Source organism: Ricinus communis, chromosome 7 (assembly GCF_019578655.1).
Source record: "Ricinus communis isolate WT05 ecotype wild-type chromosome 7, ASM1957865v1, whole genome shotgun sequence".
NCBI lineage: Eukaryota > Viridiplantae > Streptophyta > Magnoliopsida > Malpighiales > Euphorbiaceae > Ricinus > Ricinus communis.
This window is the reverse complement of record NC_063262.1, coordinates 27,458,891-27,485,531: the sequence shown is the minus strand read 5'-3', so window position 1 is coordinate 27,485,531 and position 26,641 is coordinate 27,458,891. Positions and strand designations below refer to the sequence as shown.

General features: G+C 33.8%; 3 protein-coding genes and 1 non-coding gene across 5 annotated transcripts; 3 read left to right on the top strand and 1 right to left on the bottom strand.

Annotated features, from left to right (window-relative positions):
• Positions 1–2,896: 2,896 nt before the first annotated feature.
• On the top strand, positions 2,897–7,806 carry LOC8283465 (eukaryotic translation initiation factor 4B2-like). Of its 2 annotated transcripts, XM_015725915.3 has the most exons (3): positions 2,899–4,297; positions 6,240–6,650; positions 7,495–7,806. In XM_015725915.3, the coding sequence occupies exons 1-3, from the start codon at positions 3,135–3,137 to the stop codon at positions 7,517–7,519; spliced, it is 1,599 nt and encodes a 532-aa protein (XP_015581401.2). In that variant the 5' UTR covers positions 2,899–3,134; the 3' UTR covers positions 7,520–7,806. The 2 variants fall into 2 exon arrangements, with proteins under 2 accessions (XP_048232512.1, XP_015581401.2); XM_048376555.1 differs by lacking the exon at positions 7,495–7,806 and having other exon boundaries at positions 2,897–4,297; positions 6,240–6,654.
• A 1,417-nt stretch (positions 7,807–9,223) lies between these two features.
• LOC8267981 (GDSL esterase/lipase At5g14450) lies at positions 9,224–11,538 on the top strand. The gene is made up of 5 exons (XM_002529998.4): positions 9,224–9,841; positions 9,922–10,131; positions 10,241–10,413; positions 10,665–10,935; positions 11,063–11,538. The coding sequence occupies exons 1-5, from the start codon at positions 9,550–9,552 to the stop codon at positions 11,308–11,310; spliced, it is 1,194 nt and encodes a 397-aa protein (XP_002530044.1). The 5' UTR covers positions 9,224–9,549; the 3' UTR covers positions 11,311–11,538.
• Positions 11,539–11,695: 157 nt separating this feature from the next.
• On the bottom strand, positions 11,696–11,768 carry TRNAR-ACG. Its single transcript has one exon. It is a non-coding gene; the product is annotated as a tRNA-Arg (tRNA).
• A 2,581-nt stretch (positions 11,769–14,349) lies between these two features.
• On the top strand, positions 14,350–19,422 carry LOC8283463. Its single transcript, XM_002529997.4, has 10 exons — positions 14,350–14,671; positions 15,418–15,627; positions 15,720–15,889; positions 16,119–16,389; positions 16,510–16,775; positions 17,235–17,565; positions 17,656–17,865; positions 17,962–18,131; positions 18,377–18,647; positions 19,015–19,422. The coding sequence occupies exons 1-10, from the start codon at positions 14,395–14,397 to the stop codon at positions 19,278–19,280; spliced, it is 2,442 nt and encodes an 813-aa protein (XP_002530043.3). The 5' UTR covers positions 14,350–14,394; the 3' UTR covers positions 19,281–19,422.
• The last annotated feature ends 7,219 nt before the right edge of the window (positions 19,423–26,641 follow it).

The following is a 26,641-nucleotide window of genomic DNA, read 5'->3' as shown; positions in this document are numbered from 1 at the left end:
TATTTACCTTTATATTTTGATAATGTGATACTGTGTTTGATCAAAATTTATAATTAAAAAAATATTTTATTTGAAAAAAATATAATAAATATTGACTTATTAATATGAAATGTATTTGTAAATGTTATTGAATTTACATAAATTTGATTATATAGAACAATAAATTAATTTTTATTTCAATTTAAAGCATATACATTTTAGATTCTAAAATAAATTTCATAAATTTTATGAATTTCAATAAATACTGTAAGGAATTTTGTTAAAATCCATAAATTTATTTATAAAATTAAAGTAATGTTCTTTCAATGAAGTGAAAGTTAATTTAGAATTTTATATAATCAAATTTCTGTGAATTTAATTATAGCTAAATTAAATTCTAATAAAATAAATAAAATTTTTAAATGACTTTTATAGCGGTAAGTTAATATATTTTATTATACTAAAATATCTTTTTAATTTTATTTTATATTCTCTTTTATAATTTTTTTATTATATTTTAATAAATTTCAATCAAGTTTGTCCTATTATACACTTGCATTTCTAATTTTTTAAGTAGCACCGTTCTTCTTTTACTCAAATTTCCATTGATATGTCCGGTGACGGAATGTGAAATAACACCAAACAAAAATAGGAGAATAAATTTTAAGGGTATTTATAATTCTTCCTATTTTAAAATAGCATTAAAGTATATACTATTCCCTCGTTGATTGCAAGAATATTGAGTCTTGAGAAACCATTAGCCAATGAAATTTGTCAAACACGCCGTATCAAACCACTTTATTTGCCACACGGGCAAAGCTTTCCTCTAGCTCACATTGAGAATTTGAATATCCTCTCAACGGTGATCAATAAATAACCTTTTTTTTTTTTAAGAAGAAACATAAATATTTCATTTATGATAATTCATAACCACATGTTAATATAAAAAATAAAAATAAATATCAAACATAAAAAATATTTATAAAAAAATTTATGTATAATAATCATCAATCATATTGATGAAGCAGTAAATTGTAACTTTACAGATAAAACGTTACATTCAGCGACACTAAGCTACTTATCGATTTTATAAATATCCTTTAATGAGTCCGATTATTTAAATATCATATTTGACATCTCTTTTTTTCTTTATCACTCTTATAGAGGAAGAACCATAAAATTCAAACCTCCCATGATAAAGTATTATAAATTTTTTTTAAAAATATGAATATTTATTTATAAGATTAATGAATAATAAAAAAATAACCACGGATAATTTAAAAATAATTAATGATGAATAAAAAATAAATCTTGTTTCAAAAAAAAAAAAGAGAAAAAAAGAAGAGAATGCTAAGTTTTTCTAGACCAATAAATAACTTGACTCGTTGGTCGAATACATTAATATTACTTCCTTATCGATGTAAATTCTCCATAGATAACATCGTTACATTTACCCATTTATTTATGGCAATATTATTTATTTGCATAACATATTATATATAAACTTTTTAATTTAAAATGTATTATATTTTATTATTAAATAAATAGTATTATACGAAATAACAGTAAAATTCATATAAATCACTTATTTTTATTTAAATATAACGTTTTAAAATATATATAACTTATTTATTGACTTTATCATGCGAAACTATTAGATTTTCTTTTCTGCTTTTGCCTTATATTTTATATCTATTATAGCATCTTGAATAAATTATTAAATTTTATTTTAGAGCATATATTTAAAATATAGAATTTTAAGGATATCTCTAATTTAACTTTATTTTTTAAAGGTTTTGAAAAGCCATATTCTTTTAATCAAAAATTTTAGGTTTCACTTTTATTTATTTATTTTAAGAGTTATATAATTACATATTTTTTTTTTATTCATGTTTATTGTTTTTTATCAATAAAAAAAATAAATAAATTATTGAAATTTAATTTATTATTTAAAATCGCAGATGTGTGATAATACAGCACTCAGTAGTTGCTGAAACTACTTTATCAGCCAAAAAGTGCAAGATTCCCAAAAAGCATCCTGACCGTCAGTGACAATGACTTTCATGAATCACAATTAATAGAACGGATAATTGGGTCATTCTGGCCCCTCAATTTGCATCACTGGGCCAAATAAGCCTAATTGCAACTTTTATAGCAAATAAGTCTATAACTTGTCTTTTCTTTTAGTCATTTAAACCCTATTTTGAGCTAAAGTAGGTGCATGTATTGCACACTTAAGAAGAGGAGAATGGACCTAATAGTTTATAACTCCTTACTCTCTCTTCTACAAACACGTATTTCCTTTTGGAAATAAAAAACAGGAACGAATAACACTTCTTCCTTCAGTTTTAGACCAAAAAAAAAAATCATTTTTCTTAACAAAAAAATCACACAAATGCAGCTAATAAAGGAATATTTTTTTTTTCAAATCCAAATTTGACTCTTTCATGGGCTTTTTTCATTATTCATATGGTTAACTCTAGCTATCGAGTTTGAAAATTTATTATTGTTATTTTTTATAATTCATTAATTATTTTAATATAACTATTATAAATAAAAAAAGCAAAAAGTATTATTTTAATACTTTAACTCAAAATCGGATTTAAATGATTTAAAATGGACAAGTTGTAGGCTTATTTGCCGAAAAAGTTTCAATTCTGATTATTCCGTGTAGTGATGCAAATTAAGGGGTTAAAATCACCCTTTATCCTTAATAGAACTAAGCACCCATCACATTTTTACACCGCATTCAACAGGCTTCTGTTATCCATCACCACTACGTCACCCCCACTACCACCTTCTGATCGAACCACGATCACCACTCTCATCACCCGCACGTCACTCTAACTCATCTCCATCCTCTATCTTTTAAGAAAAAACACAATTCAAATACATGTGTATTATATATTTTTTCGATTAAGAAAAAGGACAAAAAGAAAACACCAAACCGAGCCTTAACTACAAACATAACAACTGTAAAAGCTTTTTCCCTTCTTCTTCGCATGTTCTTGGAGCTCCGGCTCCATTAACGGAGCCCCAGCTCATTATATCCGATCCATCTTCTCTTCATTTCCATAAAAAGATCTCTTCATTTCTTAACTTTCCTTTATCAGATCTCTAATTTTAATTGCTTTATTTCTTTTAATTTTTAAACAATGTCGAAACCTTGGGGCTCCATCGGCGATTGGGCCGCCGATGTCGAGCGGGAAGAACAGGAAGCTGCAGCTGCCGCAGCAGCATCAGCTTCTTCCGGCGCATCCGGAAATTTCCCTAGCTTAAGAGAATCCGTCACCTCAAAACCTAAAAAAAAGAAAATGACGCTCACCGAATTTTACACCTCATCCGCCGGTTACGCCGGCGGCGAATCAAAAGGATTAACACGCGATGAGATGCTCCGGCTTCCAACGGGTCCGAAAGAACGCTCCGCCGAAGAAATGCAGTACGGAAGACTGGGAGGCGGTTTTTCAAATTATGGGCGATCGGGTTCCGGTCGGATGCGGGAACGCGATGATAGCGAAGGAGGTTGGGGAGGTAATAATAATAATAATGATAATAGAAGACAGTATGGTCGATTTGATGAAGAGCGAAGAGCTCCATCAGTTAGGGTTTCTGAAGCTGATGAGGTTGATAATTGGTCAATCGCTAAGAAAACATCAATTACGCCGTCATATGATTCTAGTGCACGTCAAAATCAAAGTAGTCGTTATAGTGGTGGTGGTGGTGGTGGTTTAGGAGGTGGCTCTAGGGCTGATGAGGTTGATAATTGGGCAAGTGGTAGAAAACCATTTTTAACTACTAGTACTAGTGCTAGATCTTCTAATTTTGGATCAGGTTTTCGTGATTCCAGTGCACCGGAGGTTGATAGGCGGACACGAGGAGGAGGAGGAGGAGGAGGAGGAGGAGGAGGGGGGGGAGCAGGAGGAATTCGTGAGCCAGAGAGGCCTAGATTGGTATTGGATCCACCTAAGGGGGATACAGGTGGTGGTAATGAGGTTGTTAAAACAAACAGGTCTAATCCATTTGGTGCAGCCAGACCCCGAGAGGAAGTATTAGCTGAGAAAGGACTGGACTGGAAAAAGCTTGAGATGGAAATTGAAGCGAAGAAGACTAGTAGGCCTACTAGTGCACATTCCAGTAGGCCTTCGAGTGCACATTCGGAGGCTAGGTCCGAGGGATTAGGGTTGCAGCAGGGACTAGAGAAACCGAGACCAAAAGTGAATCCTTTTGGCGACGCTAAGCCTAGGGAAGTTTTGCTGCAGGAACGAGGTCAGGATTGGCGCAAGATTGATCTTGAATTGGAACATCGCAGGGTTGACAGGTCTGTAACATGAATGTTTTCATTCAGCATTATGGTTTATTGATTGTGTAGCTTGTGGAAAACTCTAAACAACAATTTTGTATCGTTAGTTGCTGTGGTTTACACAAATGAACAGTTTGGGTATGGTTAGATGTTTCCTATCAAAGTGGGTCGTTTGATTGACTTTTGAATACAGGGTTATGGCACACATTAGCCATAAATTTAGAGTGTAGCAGTACTTTGAGATCCCTTCTAGCTATTTAGGATTATTAATTATGAGGCAGCAGACAAATGCTTTAGTCTGTCCAGCTGTAATTATACTCGTTGGTTATTTCTACCTTCAATAATGAATTTTAGTGATCAAGAGCATATTGAATGCGAACCTTGTTTAGCATAATAGTATGTTGATTACTCAACAATATATTTCTTCATTCAGTGCATCTCTTCAATTGGTAAATCTTAGATATATTGTGGACCTGTCTTGTAAAACTCATCTAGATAAATTGTTCATTGTTTTCCTATTAAAGTAGGCACTGAAGATAGTATTTCGGCATAGTAACAAATAGAACATGCACTTTGAACCTATGATTTTATAACTCTTGTCTAAATTCTTAATGCACTTCTTGTAAGTGTTCTAGCTAATTCTTTCTATGTTTATGCCTCAGCATTTTGTTTCTTTTTAATTGTTTTATGTCACCATGCTGAACTGTTAAGTCATGGTTATTAGCTTATTAGATTATCATAAAGTCTATTTTGTTTGATGCTCCTAAATCTTTCTCAAGTTCTTTGAGTTCTGCTGCAATGACTAAGTTGCTCGATATAATTCTATTTCTCTAAACACACAAAGATTTCATATAAACGATACTGCTCTACTCTTTTAGACAGGCTTTATACTGTTTGAGCATAAATGGCCAAGATTAGCATAGATTGGGTCAAAATCAAAGTTGTTATGTATCTCATTTGATGGAGTTTATCTAGCACATTTGAGCATAAATGGCCTTAAATAATGTGACATTAACAACTTAAGTGGCAAATGTAGCTCAGTATTTTTCTTTTTGCACCTCACCAATTATGTCGCCTTCTCTTTTTTTCCTTCCCTTTAACCCAACTGCCTATATATGTATAATATCATAGTTATACAATATGGGAAAGCATATGCTTAGTAACATAATAGTTATTTATGATATAACGAATGTGCTTGCTGAGTTTAATCTCAAAACATGCTTTTCTTTTACTAGTTTGTTATATGATATGGATTTGCTAGTTTTCTGTACTGGTGGATTATGATTGCATGACTGAGTTCTATTTTTTTTTCCCTTCTCATAATATTTTCATGAGCATCCAAAGCATTTTATCATTATCATTATCATTAGCATATGTACTTAGATCCAAATTTGCTGTCATACAAGTTTATTAATTTTTAAAAGAATGGTAATCTCATTTAATTGCAAGGTTATCTTGTGTGCTTGTTTAATGTAGTTACAGTTTGCTGGTTCATATTTGGTTACATTGTATTTAGTATCAGTCATTTGAGAAAATTATAGGCATTGCTATGCTGCAGATCTTTTCTTTTGCCTACTTGTAAGCCCCAATCTGGGCTGCTATGCAATCTGTTTTTCATTGCAAGAAGCAGATACAACCTGCTTGATGTTCACTGGCAACTTCCTATACCAACCATTCTACTGAGGCTGGCTAAGTACTGTTGTTTATGCACCTGCTTTTTCCCCCTTATTTTTCCTCTAAAAGCGTTACTGGAGTCCATAACTGTTATTCAGACATCTTTTTTCTGGTTTCTTGCAAGTTGCAACTTGGTTTATCTGCTGGTTGCAGATGTTTGTCAGGCTAGTTTATTTCCATTTCTTTGGATAAATTTGTTGACTCATCCTACTTGTATTCTCATTCTCATGTGTAAGGCTCATGTACTCCTTGTTTTTCTGATTTCTAAGTTTTCAAATTGTTTCAGACCTGAAACAGAAGAGGAGAAATTATTGAAAGAAGAAATAGAGCATTTAAAGCAGGAAGCAGCACCAAAAGAGGAATCTCTGCAAAGTCATGGTGGAGACCAACCCAGCTTACAAGAAATAATATCTCAGAAAGAAAAGGAATTAGAACAGATAATCCGTGATTTTGATGATAAAGTTCGATTTGGGCAGAAAGCTATTGAAAGGCCAGGTTCCGGGGCAGGCAGGGCTGCTAATTTATCAGAGAGACCACCTTCTCAATCTGGGTCATTTGACGAGTCTAGAAGTATGGAGTACATGGATAGGCCTCGATCACGTGGCACTCAAGATGCTTGGACAAGGCCTGGTGATGAGAGAAGAGCATTTCAAGGTGGCAGAGAAAGAGGCTTTATGGGTAGCAGAGACTTTGACAGGTAAAGTAAATAGTAGTTGGTTTCTCTTCTATTTTTGCTCTTCTACATTTTAGCAATGAATGGTAACATGTTCCACTATGTCATCTTTGCACCTTAAGAGACCCTATGATTTGTACATAGGTTAGGAGGTAGGCCTATTTAATTATCATTTGTGACCCTATGATTTGTACATAGGTTAGGAGGTAGGCCTATTTAATTATCATTTGTGAGAGAGAGTGGGTGGATTTATCTCATGGTCCCAGAACTTCAAGTGTTCAGAGCAAAAACTGGATCTTTTCAAGGTTTGTTTTGCTTAAGATGAGTTGGGAAACTTATAATATTTTGTTTGTATGAAAGAGTTCATGTAACAAGCACCTCAAGCATAAGCTTTGAACGAATAACTAAAATAACCATGAGAAATTTCATTGAGCCCCCTCTTTTTTTCCCATCCACCCTCTTGCTAAAGAACCACTCAATGTAAAAGTCCAGTCTTGCAGTTGAGGATCCAACAATAATAGGTTACAGTATTTCTATCAATTTTGAAGGGTCGACTGCCCTGCCTTGTAGTCATCACTTATGAGAATGCTGACGCTTTTGTCGTTGTAATTGAAGTCTTAAAAGGTACCTATTGGATGAACAATCTGTTTGCTAGTTTGTCTGAATTGGGTTAGAAGATAATTATTACCTCTACATGCTAGCAGTTAGGCTTGCTAATATTGTTTGTTTACTTGGCATGTACAATTCTGGTGTCAGAATGATTATAGTCGTTGGATATGTTCTCAGTAATTTGCATATTTATGTTTGTTGCTGCTTTACCAGAAAATGGACTCCTAATATTCATAAGTTAGCGTTTGATGTTTGGTAGGTCAAGGACAAGGGATAGATGGTGAGCAACTGATGTTGTAGATTCGTCAGAGTTTCTCTTCAGCTTTTGACAACCGGAACCAAATAATATTTTGCCTCACTTTTTTTTTCCCCTCATTGTTCTCCTGTTTTTGCTCTGGAAATGGAGCAAGGATTATTTTGAGTACTAGCACTGGGGACACTTGCATCATATGTTGCATTTTTTTTTTACCCCTCTTTGGTTTGTTTTGAAACGAGCCTGTATTATTTTTGTAGGACTCAAATTGTAATGAACACGGTCAAGTTTAATTCTTGTCATTTATTTTTGCCGCAAGTGATACAGTTTTAAGTTGCGACCAGGAAGCTGTTTTGGGCGATCTTGGTTTTGTATGTTTAGGTCTTTGGTGTAGTTAGAGTAGTATTTGTATTGTGATTTAATGTAACTCCCCCCTCCCTATCATTAATCTTATGCAATGTAACGGAATATTGTCTGTCCGACGAAAAGAAAATCAGGTGAGCGAGCTGCAATGAGAAATGAAGCTAGGCCTAGGATGGCATGGTAGACGAGATGTGGCCCAAAATGTATTTGAAAGTTTAACTTGGGTTGGGGAGGTGAAGAGAATTCATATATCAGACCCAATTTAGTTCCTAATTCATGATGTGGTTGGCTACTTGACTTTTTATATTCAACGAAAAGGCCTATTTTTACATCAAAAGACGCTGAAACTTTTAAACTGTTAAAAGTAGAAATAGAACAATATTAGTTTTGCTCACTCTATTGCCTTTTTTTTTTTTTTAAAAAAAAAAGTTAATGATAATAGTGTTAATTTCTTTATTAAAATGAAAGAAAAATAACCGTTAAACATGAGTTTAAAAAGGTGAGGTAATTTTAAAAATATGAGTTGAAAAAATTAAGGTAATCTTTTTAGCGTTTAAAATCTTACGTTATATATATATATATATATATATATATATATATATATAGTTTTAAGAATGTAAATGTTTTATTTTTCAGATTTTGGAAATGTATTTGATTTATTTTAAAAGTTTATAGATTTAATTGAACTTTATTTGATAGTTTAGGAAAGTAATCTAAAGAGAAAGAAAGATGAGAATTAATTCTAATAATGTTTGGTTATTAATATTATTTTTTGGGAAAGAGAATAGCAGGAAAATGATTTTTTAAATCTTTTTTTATAGAAATTAAAATTAATTAATCTCAATTTGAACTATAAAATATTCTAACTCATAAAAAAGACTCATTTGTTATTTTTATTCCTATAAGTTTAATAAAAAAATATTACAAATAATTCTCTTTTCTTTAATGATTATTTGTTATGTAGCCAAATACAAGAAGATAAATATACATTCTTCTCTTTAAAATACTTTCCCCTACTCTCCCTCCTACATTGCCATGCATATTGTTAATGTTGCAATGCATAGTGTTAATGTTAGATTTAATTGAAGAGTAAATTTGTCTCAGCAAATTTTTAGGTCAAATGAACTGTAAATTCCGGCATTGTCAAGGCTACATCTTAAGGATGTTCTTCTGAGTTTGACTGATATCCCCAGTGAACTTTAATTGGTAAAAAAGAATTGCAAATTAAATTTTTGATGTTGCATGAGCCCTCGTTTAACTAAAACTATAAATAGTAGAAATGGCGAAATGTAAACTTTCACTTATTTTTTTCCATCCCTTTGTCATTTAAAACTTTAACGGTGAGATTGAAAAAGTAGCAAGTAATTACGTTAGAATAGTCAAACCCATATCTAAATGCTTTTTCTTTTTATGATTAAATAGATATTTCGTTTCTCTAATTGATTTAAAATCCAGGAATTAGAAAAAGGAATTAACTTAATGATCAATTAATTCATCCAAATGGGTCAAAATATTATGCTAGATCGAAGATGGATTCCGGATCTTAGAAGGAACAAATCTAACTTTAAAAACAAGAACAAGCCAACCTTTTGAAAATCTGATTGTTAGACTGTCGTTTTATGAGGTCTTATTTATTTATCTAATTTCCTTGTTTCATACAAGTCCGATAAGGAAAAGAATCAGAAACGACATAGCATCATGAACTGGTCAAGACGCATCAGCAGGAAATGGAAACTCACCCTGCAAGCAGTGGCGATTCTACTTTCTTTAGCACTTGTATTCTCATTTTTTCCTGCTAAGGGAGGTAAAAAGATTCTTGGACACTTCGGCGGTTGTAATTTCCCTGCCATATTCAACTTTGGTGATTCTAATTCTGACACGGGCGGAAAATCCGCTGCATTTCATCGGCTTCCCTATCCAAATGGTTACTCTCTCTTCAAGAAGCCATCTGGGCGGTACTGTGATGGACGTGACATTATTGACTTCATTGGTCAGTTTTGACTTAAAAGAGGGAAAGTTTGGATCTTTCTTTTATGGTTTTCTTGATTTTTGTTTGATTTTCTTTTGCAGCTGAGAGATTGGGATTGCCTTACTTGAATGCTTACTTAGATTCTATTGGGACTAACTTTCGCCATGGAGCAAATTTTGCCACTGGAGGATCTACTATACAGCCAGTGGATAGTAGAATATTTGAGGGAGGTTTTAGTCCTATTTCTCTTGACATACAGCTTTTGCAGTTTGAACAATTTAAGGAACGAACTCTTGAGCTATACAATCAAGGTAAAGTTAAATTGTTGCAGGAAAGAAGGTTACATTTCTTTTTCTTGAATTTCTAGTCTCGTTTTTGGGTTTGTTGTTTTCAGTTTCTTGGGTTCTTGAGATTTTTCAGGTAGAAGCTCTTATGTTGTGAATAGTCTTCCAAGACCTGAGGATTTCTCTAAGGCACTATACACATTGGATATAGGACAAAATGATCTTCATTCTGGATTTGGGTCAATGACAGAGAAGCAAGTTCTGGAATCTATACCTGGTATCATTAATCACTTTGCTCAGGCGGTTGAGGTAAATAGAGCATGCCTATGTTTCTTTCCATTAAATGTGTTTTGGTATGCGCATCAGTTATCCACCCATCTAAGATATCCAAATGTAATTTTGATCTCTAAGCCTAAAAACTATTAGGTCCTTTACTATAATTAATGGACAATGAGATAGTATTGCTACATGGGAGACTCTTCTTTTGTTCTTGTTTTACAATCATTCGTAATTCTTTTTCATAGATAAAGCAAAATTGGTGCTGTGATTTACTGTTTCAGAAATTGTATCAACTAGGAGCAAGAACATTTTGGATACACAATACTGGACCCATTGGCTGCTTACCTTATGCTGTTATAAAGTATCCTCCAGAGCCTGGGAATATGGACCAAATTGGTTGTGTAAACTCCCACAATAATATCTCCCAAGACTTTAACAGGCAGCTGAAAGATAGGGTGTCCCGGCTTAGGAAACAACTTCCAGATGCTGCGCTTACATATACTGATATCTATACAGCTAAATATTCATTAATTTCTGAATCAAAGAATCAGGGTAAGCCTTACTTTTGTATTGGTCTTGTCATCTTATAGTAAATACTTTGAAAAACTAGAATGATCAAGCGACAACTGAACTAGTAACTATGTTAATATAATTTTAGTTCTTTGTCTTGGTTCTGCAGGATTTGCTGATCCTTTTGGATATTGCTGTGGGCATTATGGAGATTACCGTGTTCAATGTGGGGGAAAGGCAACAGTGAATGGGACAGAAATCTCTGGAGATCCATGCAGCAATCCTGAACTCTACATTAGTTGGGATGGCATACATTATTCTCAGGCTGCAAATCAGATTGTAGCCAACAGGATTCTTGATGGTTTCCTGTCAGACCCTCCTTTGTTTATAAATGAAACATGTGGTAACCACACTTGATTCAACATCAATTCTCTTTGGCAGAGATTGAACAACTTCTAGGATCCATCTTGTGAAGTATTGAATTCTTTTCATTAAATGATTACTATAGCAACTGCAGAAACTAAATGGGAACCACAAGCAACAAAGGTTTAGTGACGGCAGAGAAATTTAATAGATCTTTGTGTGCTATTGCTTGGAATATTCAGAAATTTCTGCTCATATTATTTGTATATGGAATTACTGGAACTCTTAGTCTTAATTCGTAGGTGATACCATTTCAACATTTATCATTTCCGGCGATTCCTTAAGTGGAGATCCCATTCTCACAGCACTCTCTGATGTTTACTTGTATGGCTTTACTAAAAGAAAAATAAAACAGAAAAAAATAATACGCATCAAGAAACGACTCCACTGGGGATCGAACCCAGAATCTCTGGTTCCGTAGACCAGCGCCTTATCCATTGGGCCATGGAGTCCTTTTGTTAGAGCGGTTTACGTACATACAAAAAACACTTTTTTCTTTCACTTCAATCTAATTTGCGGTTACTTTTCAGAAGAATTTAAAGTTTTAGCAGATTTTGGATATATTTTATGGGGGGTAAACGTGAGATTTTGTCGGATTTTTAGTTGAATTTTTGAGTGAGTATTAGCTTGAATTTCTTTAAGCACTCTAATCTAGGAGTTTAAATCTAGAAAAATTTATAAAATGTTTTATTAATTTAATTATTTTTGTGAATAAATAATTCGTCAGTCTAACAAGCTCCATCCGAGGCGTAGGAATAAACAACGGAACTCGACAGAATTGTGAGTTAAAGTAATATATTCTATTGCATATGCCAAACTTGAGTCTAAATGTAATTAGTAAATGAGTAATTAGTATGATTATTGTTAATAGTATACATAATGTCAAATTTATTTTCTTTACTATATATACTATTATTATTATTCATGCCATTATTACTATTATTATTATTATTATTGTTGTTGTTGTTAAACTATTATTATTATTATTATTGCACTATTAAATTATGTCGTTACATCTTTTGCAAATTAATTTTAATACCATGTTACATATTTTTATCGAGGCTAATGTACATTGTGGCTCGGGATGAGATAATAGTTGAATGTGCTACCTAATGAGTTGCATCAGGACCGTGTGTCCACTAGTGGAAGTCTAAGTCAGATATTAGAGGAATATTCAGTGATGTGTCCTGGTTGAGCACGATTCTCTGGGCTTATAGGATTTTGATTTGCTGGAGGAAGGTTTTTGGTCGAGTGTTGCTCTCTGGGTGCTGGTTATATTAGAGATTAAGTGACTAGGCTAGATATAAAGACCTTGATGAGCTTCGCTCTCTGGACGCCAGTCTTATTGGAATAAAAGAGTCGAAAGACTGCTAGAATTGAGGGTTTAGGGTTTCGCTGAAGTACTCATCTCGCATGTGCTAAAAATTACAATTTTTAAATTACGATCTGACATGCATTTATAGTTTTATAATATTATATACTATTAAATAATTATTTTATATTTATGGCTGCTTTAATTCAAGATATATGATTTTAACTCACTTTCGAGACTGACAGTCTCAATTTTAATTTTTCAAATGACAGCTAGATTCTCCGCTCACTTTCTCTTGGCTCCAACCCGACTTTCTTCCTTTATGGACCTATTGTAATTAATTATCTTCTTTCGCATTTCGAATTATTTGAAATTTTAGACTCTCTGCCATAATGGACCTAAAACTTTATATTTTATTTTAATCTGTGAATTCTAGAAAATTATTAAGTGAGCATACCGATGAATAATTTAATTATGTTATGTTTATGTGAATGAATTGTTAATTTGACTGAGATGTGTACATATATATGTATATTGTCTGAGTTATTGAATAGTTAGACTTGCTATAGGTTTCGGTAGCTTTAAGTCTACCCATTCTCTAGCCTCGATCACAAGCCCATAAACTGAATTATGACAATTATCTATCATGTATCAACTACTATTATAAAGTATATAATCAATCCAACCAAAAATGCCCTAAGTTGTTGAAAAAAAGGACAAAACAAATTGATAGCCCTCTTATCCGACGAATGAGTGGATAAAACTTGTGAGGAAGAATAGCTATTGATAAGTAAACATTCCTCGAAATAATAACAACAACAAAGACTAAAGTGCAAAAGTTGAAACAACATTTATTCAAATAAAGAAACTTCACGAAGGTCCATTTTCCAAAAGGTTAAAAGAAAAGGGCTTGGACTACAATAACTCGAGAATATGTATCTTTTTATGTAAATTCTTAGATATAAAAATATATATATATATATTTTAATTGTTTCATTTCCTTTTTATGTGAACATGAAAAGATCCTAAATTTTTTTGTATAAATCTTGGGGACTTCGTTTGGTTCTCTTTAAGTACTAACATCGTCTATCCTATGTTGTTAAGTATTAAAAATTTATTAGATTATATTTAATAATTTAATTTTTATAATTAAAATAATAATAAAAGCTGTGGATAAATGACTAATTTATTTATTAATTTTAGAATCATATAAATTAATACTATTAATATTATTATTTTTTAAAATTAAAAATTATATATATATAGTTAAAAAATTAATTTATTAATAAACATAGTATTTAAAATATCATTTCTAGAATTATTATCTAATTAAAAATTAATTTTTTAATTAATATAATATTAAAATATAATTAATATATTATTTTTTAAACTAATTATTATTTAATTAGAAAATATTTATTATTAATATGTTATTTCCTAAAACTAAAATCAGTGTTTAACTATGAACGTAATATATTAATCAATAAATTAATAAAAAAAATCATAAAATTATACATAAGATTAAATTTCATATGTTAAAAATAAATATATATGTTAAAATAAAAATCATATATATCAAAATTAGAATTATATATCAAAAACAATTTAGATCTCATAAATAGTTAAAAATAAACTTATATTTTCATTGTCTCTCTTCCATTTGGTAATGAGGTCAAAATAAAAACCATATGTCAAAACACGGGTTACATATCAAAAATAAATTATATCTCATAAATTTATATATACGAGGAGTTAAGAATAAACTCATGTTTTCATTGTCTCTCTTAGGTTCAGTAATGGGGTCACAGTCTCCATTCTCTCTACTCACTTTGTTTGCACTCTTAATGATGAGTTGCAGTCCTTCCTCTGTGGTTGCAACTTCTTCTTGTCATTTCCCAGCAATCTTTAACTTTGGTGACTCGAACTCTGATACTGGTGGCTTGTCTGCTGCTTTTGGTCAAGCTCCTCCTCCACATGGAGAGTCCTACTTCCACCACCCTGCCGGCCGCTACTGCGATGGCCGCCTTATTATTGACTTCATTGGTACATATACTTGTATATTCTGTGCTTTTGTTATTTCTTAGTATAAAAATCAAATGAAATTACACTCGTATGAATTTGCTATCAACTTTAGTGAGAACTTTGTTAAGTCTTTTCTTTTGTTTCTTTTTCTCGGGAAAGTTTTGATTTCATAATCCTAGTAAAATTGATAGTATATTTATTAGTTTCATTATAATTTTCAAAGACATTAATAAAATGATTAATCCTTGATAAGCAAAATATGAAATGCTTGGAATACATATAATTAATCTTTCTGAAAACACATATGCCTGTCCAAAAAGATGCTGAAATGAAATGACATGTCCCATGCTATAAGAATTTATGCAGAGTACAGTGGCCCTGATCACTGAACCTAACGTTCATAAAATCATGTGAACTTAAAGCTTAGTTAGCATCATTGTCTTTTTGCTTAGGTTCGGTGCTGGTTTCCATCTTTAAAGAAAACATAAATCCACCGACACTTTTTAAAAAATAAACAGGAATTCTTTTATATAAAAAGAAAATTACAGATCATGAATATCCCTAGCCAATTTGCAACTTGGGTCCACTGCGCATGCTTTACATATTTGATTTCTTGACCTTATGTGCATTATAGGACACTGGAGATGTGGCCCTGGAAATATTCCTGTTCCCTTCTTTTATATGTATAATTTTTTTGGAAAGAAAAGAAAAGAGGATTAAGATTTGATTGCTTGATAATAAGTTTGTTTTTGTTTTCCAAATCACAGCTGAGAGCCTTAGATTGCCTTATCTAAGTGCATACCTTGACTCAATAGGCAGCAACTTCAGACATGGTGCCAATTTTGCAACAGCAGGATCAACCGTCAGGCCTCAGAACACTACTCTTAGACAGAGTGGTTATAGTCCCATTTCCTTGGATGTTCAATATAATGAATTCCATGATTTTCACACTAGATCCCAAGTCGTTCGTAACAGGGGTAAAATTTAAATTTCAAGTCATTAAACTAGTAGTTTTCAGTGATCAGGTATTTTTAAAAAATATTAATCTCGGTATATACAATTTGCGCAGGTGGAATTTATAAAAAATTATTGCCAAAGGCTGAAGATTTCTCTCGTGCTTTGTACACATTTGATATCGGACAGAATGATCTTACTGCCGGTTATTTCTTAAATATGTCCACTAGTGAAGTTATGGCTTATGTTCCTGAAGTGCTCAGCCAGTTCAAGACCCTTGTCTCGGTTTGTGATTACTTTTAAATCAATCATTTAGTAGAGTATAATTATGCACATAAACTTGCAATTATTAATTTTATCTAAGGAATGGTGAATGGAATTTCTTGAACCTGAGACTTCTTCAAACATCGCAAGTGAAAATATCAATCAATTGTCGAGCCATTCTCCAAATGGCTCTATAATTATTGATTAGTATTTTACAAATTATCATTTGATTTTGTGGGTTTTGCAACAGTACATATATTATGAAGGAGGAAGAAACTTTTGGATCCACAATACAGGACCTTTCGGATGTCTAGCTTACGTGTTGGATCGCATTCCACTTCCATCTGGAGAGATTGACGGCGCCGGATGTGGGATTCCATTCAATAAAGTTGCTCAGTATTATAATCATGGACTGAAGAATGTTGTTGCCCAATTGAGAAAGGAATTTCCTGATGCTGCAATAACATATGTTGATATTTACTCCCTCAAGTACAGCCTCTACAGTCGAACAAGAAAGCACGGTATGACCAATTCTAAATCCCTGAACGAGGATATACTTTGTAATTCTGGAGACGACTCTGATTTTACTCGTAGTAGTAGTATATAAATGAGTTGACAAGTATAAGATGAAAAATTTGCAGGGTTTAATGAATCACTGAGGGCTTGTTGTGGGCATGGTGGAAAGTACAATTACAACAAGAAGATTGGATGTGGAGGAAAGATTACAGTGAGAGGGAAACAAGTGTTGGTGGGGAAATCATGTGATGATCCGTCAGTTTGGATTAATTGGGATGGGGTGCATTACACTCAAGCAGCTAACAAATGGATTTTTGAACAGATTGTAGACGGTTCTTATTCAGACCCACCAATTCCATTGAAGATGGCTTGCCAGAGGCATCCTTTGCATTGATGATTTACATGTAGCTTTTTCATCAGATTTTTTTATTTCCTATGATTTTAGTGTTAGTTTGTTATTCAAATTTAATATGGAATTTTACCTCTACTCTGATACCAGATTATGATTTAGCCAATGCATTATGCATCAAAATAACCTAATATTTGCTCTGAATCAATTTTAATTTGACTATTTCATTCTTATTAGTAACAGAAAATATTGCACAATATTGTAAATCTCTGAAGTCATATAGGGGTTTTAGATTAAATATTTTATAAAATCTATAAATTTAGTTTAAATTGCTAAAATAGTCTAAGTTTATAGATTTTAAAAAAATATATGATTTTAATTTTCCACATAGCCGTTGGAAAAGTCCAAAATCCAACCGTTTTAGAAAGCCAATGAATTTTGTTTTTTATGTTTAATAATTTTTAAAAATTCATTGATGTTAAATCCATCGGTTTTGATTAACAAAAGAAGCAGCAAAACGCACTTCGCTTGCTCAATTCTCACTTTCTCTCTCTCTGTCTCTGTTTCTTCTACATGATGGAACCACAGTTATTGAAAAATGTTATACTCGGCATGTACTTGATAGTGTCATTAGCATCATCGCTTCCAAAAAGTAGAGCATCACAAAAATCTTCATGTCATTTTCCTGCAATATTCAACTTCGGAGACTCAAATTCAGACACAGGTGGTCTCTCCGCTGCGTTCGGCCAAGCCCCTCCTCCTAATGGACACACTTTCTTCCACCATCCTGCCGGTCGCTTCTCCGATGGCCGTCTCATTATCGATTTCATAGGTAAATATAGTCTCTTTCTTTTTGTTTAATTTAGTAACTGCTAATACAGAATCACATGACTGGGATTACCATATCGGCGTTGTTTATCAGCTGAAAGCCTGGGACTACCATATCTCAGCGCATACTTAGACTCGGTGGGTTCAAATTTCAGCCATGGAGCTAACTTTGCTACTGCTGGATCAACCATCAGACCTCAAAACACCACGATGTCTCAGAGTGGGTACAGTCCCTTTTCATTAGACGTACAACTAGTCCAATACTTGGATTTCCATAGAAGATCACAGGATTATCGTAATCGAGGTAATTAATTCCATTTACTTACAGAATTGAAATACCCTTCAGAAGTTGCAAACTATTAATCTCATTACATGGGCACATTATAAATATCTTAAACAGGTGGGGTCTTTGAGACATTATTGCCTGGGGCAGACTATTTCTCAAATGCTTTGTACACCTTTGATATTGGCCAAAACGACCTCACTGCTGGTTACAAGCTCAATTTGACTGTTGAACAAGTGAAAGCTTTTGTCCCTGATATAATCTCTCATTTCTCTAATACTATTAAGGTAAGATAGACGAAAATGTGCTACTCTTTTCATTCTTTATAAGTTTCCAGGAAAGGGTCAGGTGTTAAAAATCTGCTATTGTTCAAGTATAAAGCACTTAAAGGTACATACCACTCATCTAATAATTGGATTTAATACATCTGAAATCGCTAAGTCATCCCTTATAAGTCTTATAATGTGATTATATAAACTGTCAACAAAGATTTATAGAAATTGTAGTTGCATGTGATTTAGTGACTCTGCAGGTTGTATATGCACAAGGAGGAAGATCATTTTGGATACATAATACAGGCCCCGTTGGGTGCCTGCCATACTCTTTGGACCGCTTCCTAATCACAGCAGCCCAGATAGATAAATATGGATGTGCCACCCCATTCAATGAGGTCTCTCAGTATTTCAACAAAAGATTGAAAGAAGCTGTGGTACAGCTCAGGAAAGATCTCTCCCAAGCTGCTATTACTTATGTTGATGTCTATTCACTCAAGTATACTCTAATCACCCAAGGCAAAAAATTTGGTAATTATCCTGTTTCTTTCTTGGGGTTCTCGTTTGAGACTGTTGTGAGCTAATTTTAGTGACAGCTTTTACAACTAATAGGTAAGATTTGAAAAAACTCTTTATAAAAGAAAACAAAGTTTACCTATTAAAATTAAAAAATTTCTAAACCTGTTTTTTTAATACTCATCAACAGAACAAGCTCTTAGCCTTTTAGTTACCATTTCTATGTATTGAACCTTGTGCATAAAAGTAGCATTACAACAAGACCATACTTGATCAATAATCTACAAGGCGAACCATTGCACTTTAAAATATAAAAGAATATGAAAGCTAGCATATGTTGGACCTTCTAATTATTGTTATTGTTATTATTTTGTTTTTGTAGGATTCAAGAACCCTTTTATAGCATGTTGTGGTCATGGTGGAAAGTATAACTATAATACATATGCTAGATGTGGTGCCAAGAGGATTGTGAATGCAAAGGAGTTGATCATAGCCAATTCTTGCAAAGATCCATCGGTTAGTGTAATTTGGGATGGTGTCCATTTCACTGAGGCAGCTAACAGGTGGATATTCCAGCAAGTTGTCAATGGCTCAGTCTCAGACCCACCAATTCCACTGAATATGGCCTGTCCCACAGTGGAACAGTAATTTAATTTCTTATCCATTTTTTGTCCAAAATTGTAACTTTTTGAAGGTTGAACACTAAACCCTGTAATTAAAATCTTCAAGCTTAAACTCGATTGCTCAAAGCCTCTAATGTAAGTCTCAGACCCACATTTATTTTATGCCATACGCCCATCCAATTTACATAAAACAAGCCCAGGTGCTTCCCTTCACTTCTTCTTGGCAAAGACCCAAATTTTACCCTAAAAAATTGCGAGGGCCTAGAAGTATGGTCAGTTCTTGTGTTTTGTCAATCTGGATTGCTTTTGGGGTGATTCTATTGTAATTATCTAAGCTTTTAGGACAAACTAATTTCATCGGAAATGGTCTGTCAAAACAATGAACCACGTATTCACTTGAATTGCTTCTCCTATGCTCTTCTAAATGAACTTTTGAAAAAGTTGAAGAGCAAAAACAGCTTTCCTTTATTATTATATTTGCCTATTAACACAATAATGCTTTTGGTAAGCATTTTCGTAGTTGGGCCTTTTTATGGCTAATCAGAAAGCAAACTTTTTAAGGGCATGGTCCACCAGTTCATGTAAATATGTAAGCATTTTCGTTGTCTTCGAGTTTTCCTGCACATGACAGGTTCCTTGTCATGGACCAGTCCCAAGTTTTTTTGTGTCATTTTCTCTTGAGTTTTAATAAGCATATAAAGCATATCTTGATATTTATATTTGATACATTTATATGAATAGTCTGTTGTAAACCATTTGTTTTGAGGCTCATATGTAATAGCATTTTCACAAGCCAAAACACATGGCCTTGGGATAAGGATTAGCGACCAAGTTACTTAGCTGAAAGCCAGCTCAGTAAGTTGTTGCCAGTCCAAAACAATGCATGGCTGAACAACCCAACTAACTAAAGGAGGTAGAAGAAACCAACCTAACCAACCAGACAATGCATCTATTTAACCTGTTGCAAGCCTGAAATAAGACTATCCAATTCAAAGGACAAAGGTAAAATAAGAAACTGTATAAATAGGTCAAGTCATGGTCAAAAACTAATCAAGATGCACGACCTGATGCTAATAAAGGAGCAGCAGCAGTAGGCTAAAAAATGGCCACTATAAAGCACGTTAACATCACCAAAAATTAATGGGAGTTGGTAATCACACTCCAAAAATGATCCAACGGTTGAGAGATGTCCTGAAGGCATTGTACAAAATGTCATTTTCATTTCATCCCCCAACAGTGATGTAGACAAGGAATAAAAGACAGCAGAGAGTGGTGAGGGAACAAAGAGGAATACAAGAGAACTCATAGCTGACCTTGCAGCAACCAATGACATTGGCAAATTTATAGTCCCAAGGTCTAAACCCTTTTTAAGGCATTCACAATGGAGTGTGATAAATAGTTTATTATCTTTTATTACATTCATCTATTACATCATCCACTAGGTTTTAATCCGGTAGCTGGACATTTTGTATCAGTGTTAAGATCTCAAGTTTGAGATTTTATTTTATTTTAAATGTAGTGACATTTTATAAAAAGAAAATTCATTTCCTCTAACCTAACACATTAATATGCTAATTGCTAACTAAAAATGAAAACGATCGAGCCGATCTAAACACATAATTATTTAAACTATGTTCGATGAAATTATATTAATAATTAAGTTTGGCTCGAGTTTAAGATATTTCGAACAAATTCGAACGAGTTAAAAGATGAGCCGAGTCTTAGTCAAGTTTGAACCATTCAAAATAATAGTATTTTTTAATATTTACTTGTTTTTATTATATAAATAAGAATAAAAAAAATTATTAATAATGAAACTAATTAACTGGAAAAAAAACCATAAAGAATAATAAGCTCAAATGAATAAAAAAGTTAAAAATTAAATAAGAATATTTTGCTTTAATGAAAAAAAAAATAAAAAAAAATTATTACATGCTATCTATTCTTTATATATTCTTTTCAAGTAGCTCATAAAAAAAATTATAAATTTATATGTGAATATGAATTTATAAAAGATATATCATAATTAAATATAAAATTTTAATTTTGATTGATAAGCGATTTATTGAATTTTATCTTTATTATCATATTAAAGAATTAATTTTAAAAATATATATATTCTATTATATTATTATAGATAATTTAAATTATGTATAACAAGTCTAAAAGTTCACGGCTATGTCAAATCTAGCTTGTCTTCTCAAGCTGGATCCAAATACTTAACGAGCTTAAAAATAAGATTAAGCTCGAATCGTTATACTTTCTGAATGAACTTGAACTGTTGATATTTGAGGAGCATTTTCTCCCACATTGCTAAGTTAATAATGTGGAGGTACTTTCCAAGCCTATATAATAGAGGCCTCACCTTGTTATTAAAACATCCCAAAATAAGAGAAAAATATTAGAGAGTTAAGCAATTTTTTTTCTTCTATTATAAAGAGAGAATTTTAATGTTTTCTCCTTTATAAATAGAGAGTTTTTAACTCCTATTATTTTTTCTTATAGTAAAATTCTTCTATCATTGCCCGTGGTTTTTACCCTAATTTGTTTAGGGGTTTTCCACGTATATCTGTGTGTTCTATTGTGTATTTTGTCTTTCTTTATCTTTATTTTCTCAAATTATTAGCTGTGATTTTGCTCTATCAGGTTCATATTTTTCTACAATTGGTATCAGAGCTCCTGGTTGGTAAGAAATTCCTTAAAATTCTGTGATTGCAGCTCAGCCTGATCTTTCACAGGAGTTTGAGGTTTTCTTTGGTGCAAAAGAGCTTGTGTGGAGTAGTAAGAATACTTACAATCTAGGGAAGGTTCATCTAAGGAGATTGGTATTTAAGAGGTCCGGCCAGGACCTCCGTCTCTGGAACTTACCTAGTGAGTTGTGTTCATTATCGCGGTTTATTTTACAAGCTAAAACGCACTGTGATAGAAAGCAATGGCGGCAAAATTTGAGATTGAAAAGTTCAACGGGAGTAATTTCTCACTGTGGAAATTAAAGATAAAGGCTGTATTGAGAAAAGACAATTGTCTCAACACTCACAGATGATAATAAGTGGAACGAGATGGATGGGAATGCTATTGCAAACCTTCATCTAGCACTTGCAGATGGGATCTTGTCCAGCATAGAAGAAAAGAAAACGACAAAGGAGATTTGGGACCACCTCACTAGACTGTACGAGGCCAAGTCATTACACAACAAAATTTTCCTTAAGAGGAAACTTTACACCTTAAGAATGTCGGGAATCTACTTGATGTGAGCATCTTAATGTCTTGAATACTCTATTTTCTCAACTCACATCATTGGGCTATAAAATAGAGTCACAAGAACGTGCAGAATATCTACTCCAAAGTCTACCTGATTCGTATGATCAACTCATCATCAGTTTGACAAATAATGCTGTTACCGAAATTCTAGTCTTTGATGATATAGCAGCCACTATTCTTGAAGAAGAAAATCGGCGAAGAAACAAGGGAAGACAAGCAGGCAAGTTCACAACAAGTGGAAGCCTTGATGGTGATGAGAGGGAGATCAGCGAGCGTGGTCCAAGTGGGAGTCACAATCATGGTAGATCAAAATCAAAGAGTAAGAAGAATTATAAATGCTATAATTGTGGTAAGAAAGGTCACTGAAGAAGGATTGTTGGAGTTTAAAGAATTCCAATCCTCGAGGGAATGTGGCATGCACTTGGATGATGGAAATGTATTATCTTTGTGAAGCGGTAATATCAATCGAAAGCGGGAAGAGATTTGCTTGATGTATGGCTTCTTGACTCGGGGAGCAACTTATCACATGACCTCTCGAAGAGAGTGGTTCCATCATTATGAACCTATCTTAGGAGGATCTGTGTATAGTTGTGAAGATAATGCTTTAAAGATTATAGGCATTGGAACTATCAGGTTGAAGATGCATGACAATACGATCACTATTCAAGGAGTGCGACATGTGGAAGGTCTGAAGAAGAATTTGTTATCTCTGGGACAGCTGGATGATCTTAATTGCATTATCAAAGTTCAGAAAGGAATCATGAAGATTAGCCGAGGAGCGCTTGTAATTATGAAAGGAGAAAAAATTACTGCTAATTTGTATATGTTTTTGGGAGAGACTGTGCATGAAGCAGAAGCATCTGTTGCTTCAAGTAGTTCAAGCGAGAGATCTGCAATGGTGTGGCATCAGAAGCTTGGACATATGTCTGAACAAGGCATGAAGATTCTTGCTGAGAAAAATCTACTTCCTGGTCTCACAAATGTGTCATTACCCTTTTGTGAGCATTGCATAACAAGCAAGCAGCATCGACTACAGTTCAATACATCCAATTCTAGAAGCAAGGATGCTCTAGAATTAGTTCACTCTGATGTATGGCAAGCACCGGTTTCATCACTAGGAGGAGCTAAGTACTTTGTGTCCTTCATCGATGATTACTCAAGGAGATGTTGGGTGTATCCAATCAAGAGCAAGGGAGATGTATTTGTAATTTTCAAAACTTACAAAGCGCGGGTTGAACTTGATTCAGGCAATAAGATCAAGTGTTTAAGGACAGATAATGGAGAAGAATACACAGGTCATGAATTTAATAGCTTTTGCAAGCAAGAAGGCATTAAGAGACAGTTCACTACGGCATACACTCCTCAACAAAATGGAGTGGCGAGCGGATGAACAGAACTCGTTAGAAAGAACTAGAGCATTGTTGGGAGACTGCAGGGCCTAAATAAGGCATTCGGGGCGATTAACACACTTTGTTATGTGATTAACCGGTCTCCATCTACGAATTGATCAAAAGACACCGATGGAGATGTGGGTGGGAAGCCGATTGATTATTCAATCCTCCATATATTTGGAAGTCCTGTGTATGTGATGTATAATATCTAAGAAACTACAAAGCCGGATCCAAAATCCAGGAAGTGTTTGTTCTTGGGATATCTTTGATGGTGTGAAGGGTATACTTTGTGGGATCCCAACGCCCACAAGGTTATAATCAGCAGGGATGTAATCTTCCTAGAAGATAAATTGAAGGGAGAAGATGATAGCACTTCAAAAGAAAATTCAGAGACTACAACTATACAGGTGGAAAGAAAGTCTACAGAAGAAGATTCTTCTGAAGTAGCACCAGAGCACGAAGAGGAAGAACCAGTCGAGTTTGAAGAGTCAGCCGAAGTTGAAGAGTCAGAACTTGGAAAGGGAAAACGTATAAAATTTACACCAACCTGGCATAAAGATTATGATATAGGCGTGAATGCCATCATCTTCTAATCGAGGAAGGAGAGCCATCAACTCTCCAAGAAGCAATGAGCAGTTCAGATGCATCTCAGTGGATGGCAGCAATGCAAGAAGAGATGGAAGCTCTACATAAGAACAAGACTTGGGAGCTTGTGCCACTACCACAAGGAAGAAAGGCCATTGGCAACAAATGGGTCTTTAAGATCAAAAGAAATAGTGATGATCAAGTGGAGCGGTTTCGTGCAAGAATGGTGGTGAAAGGATATGCTCAGAAGGAGGGGATTGACTTCAACGAAATATTTTCCCCTGTGGTTCGATTAACAACTGTTCGAGTAGTCTTGGCGATGTGTGCTACATTTGACTTACATCTAGAGCAGCTAGATGTGAAAACAGCTTTTCTCCATGGAGATCTTAAGGAAGAAATTTATATGCTCCAACTAGAAGGTTTTGAAACTTGGTTTGTAGGTTGAACAAATCTCTATACGGTTTAAAGCAGGCGCCGATGTGTTGGTATAAGAGATTTGATTCCTTCATCATGAGCCTTGGATACAACAGACTTAATGCAGACCCTTGTGCATATTTCAAGAGGTTTGGTAAAAGTGATTTTGTTATCTTACTGTTGTATGTAGATGACATGTTGGTAGCAGGCCCCAACAAAGATCATATTGAAGAACTAAAGGCACAGTTGGCTAGGGAATTTGAAATGAAGGACTTGGGACCAGCAAACAAGATTCTAGGGATGCAAATTCACCGAGACAGAAACAATAGGAAGATTTGGCTTTCTCAGAAAAATTATTTGAAGAAGGTCTTGCGACGCTTCAATATGCAAGATTGTAAGTCAATTTCTACCCCACTTCCTGTTAGTTTCAAATTATCCTCCAGTATGAGTCCTAGCAGTGAAGAAGGAAGGATGGAAATGTCTCGAGTACCGTATGCATCAGTAGTGGGGAGTTTAATGTTCGCGATGATTTGTACACGACCAGACATTGCACATGCAGTGGGAGTAGTAAGACGGTACATGGCGAATCCTGGTAGAGAGCATTGGAATGCTGTAAAGAGGATTCTAAGATATGTTAAGGGAACCTCAGATGTTGCATTATGTTATGGAGGATCAGACTTTATTATCAGAGGATATGTTGACTCAGATTATGCAGGTGATCTTGATAAAAGTAAATCTACTACAGGGTATGTGTTCACACTTGGCGGTGAGCTGGGTATCAAAACTACAGTCAGTTGTGGCGACATCAACAACAGAAGCAGAATATGTAGCAGCTACACAAGCTAGTAAGGAAGCAGTATGGTTGAAAATGATGATGGAGGAACTCGGGCACGAACAAGAGCATATTCCTGCAGCGGTCAGTGCCTTGCATCTCGCAAGGAATCCAGCTTTTCATTCAAAGTCAAAGCACATACGAGTCCAGTATCACTTCGTTCGTGAAAAAGTGGAAGAGGGCACTGTGGATATGCAGAAAATTCATACTAAAGACAACCTAGCAGATTTTTTGACGAAGGCTGTTAACACTGACAAATTTATTTGGTGTCAATCCTCTAGTGGCCTGATAAAAGTATAAGCAGCATGGAAAGGCAAGGAAGAAAGAACGGTGTGAAGATCTGATTGATCCTCAATCAAATCTTCAAGTGGGAGATTGTTGATATTTGAGGAGCATTTTCTCCCACATTGCTAAGTTAACAATGTGGAGGTACTTTCCAAGCCTATATAATAGAGGCCTCACCTTGTTATTAAAGCATCCCAAAATAAGAGAAAAATATTAGAGAGTTAAGCAATTTTTTTTCTCCTATTATAAAGAGAGAATTTTAATGTTTTCTCCTTTATAAATAGAGAGTTTGTAACTCCTATTATTTTTTCTTATAGTAAAATTCTTCTATCATTGCCCGTGGTTTTTACCCTAATTTGTTTAGGGGTTTTCCACGTATATCTGTGTGTTCTATTGTGTATTTTGTCTTTCTTTATCTTTATTTTCTCAAATTATTAGCTGTGATTTTGCTCTATCAGGTTCATATTTTTCTACATGAACGAGTTAAAAGACAAGCCGAATTTAAGTCAGATTCAAACTGTTTATATCATTTTACAATCCTATCGCTAACCATTTATGATTGTCGTAAGAATACGTTATCCAATCTAATAAGATTGAGAAACGGTTTTCATGTAAAAT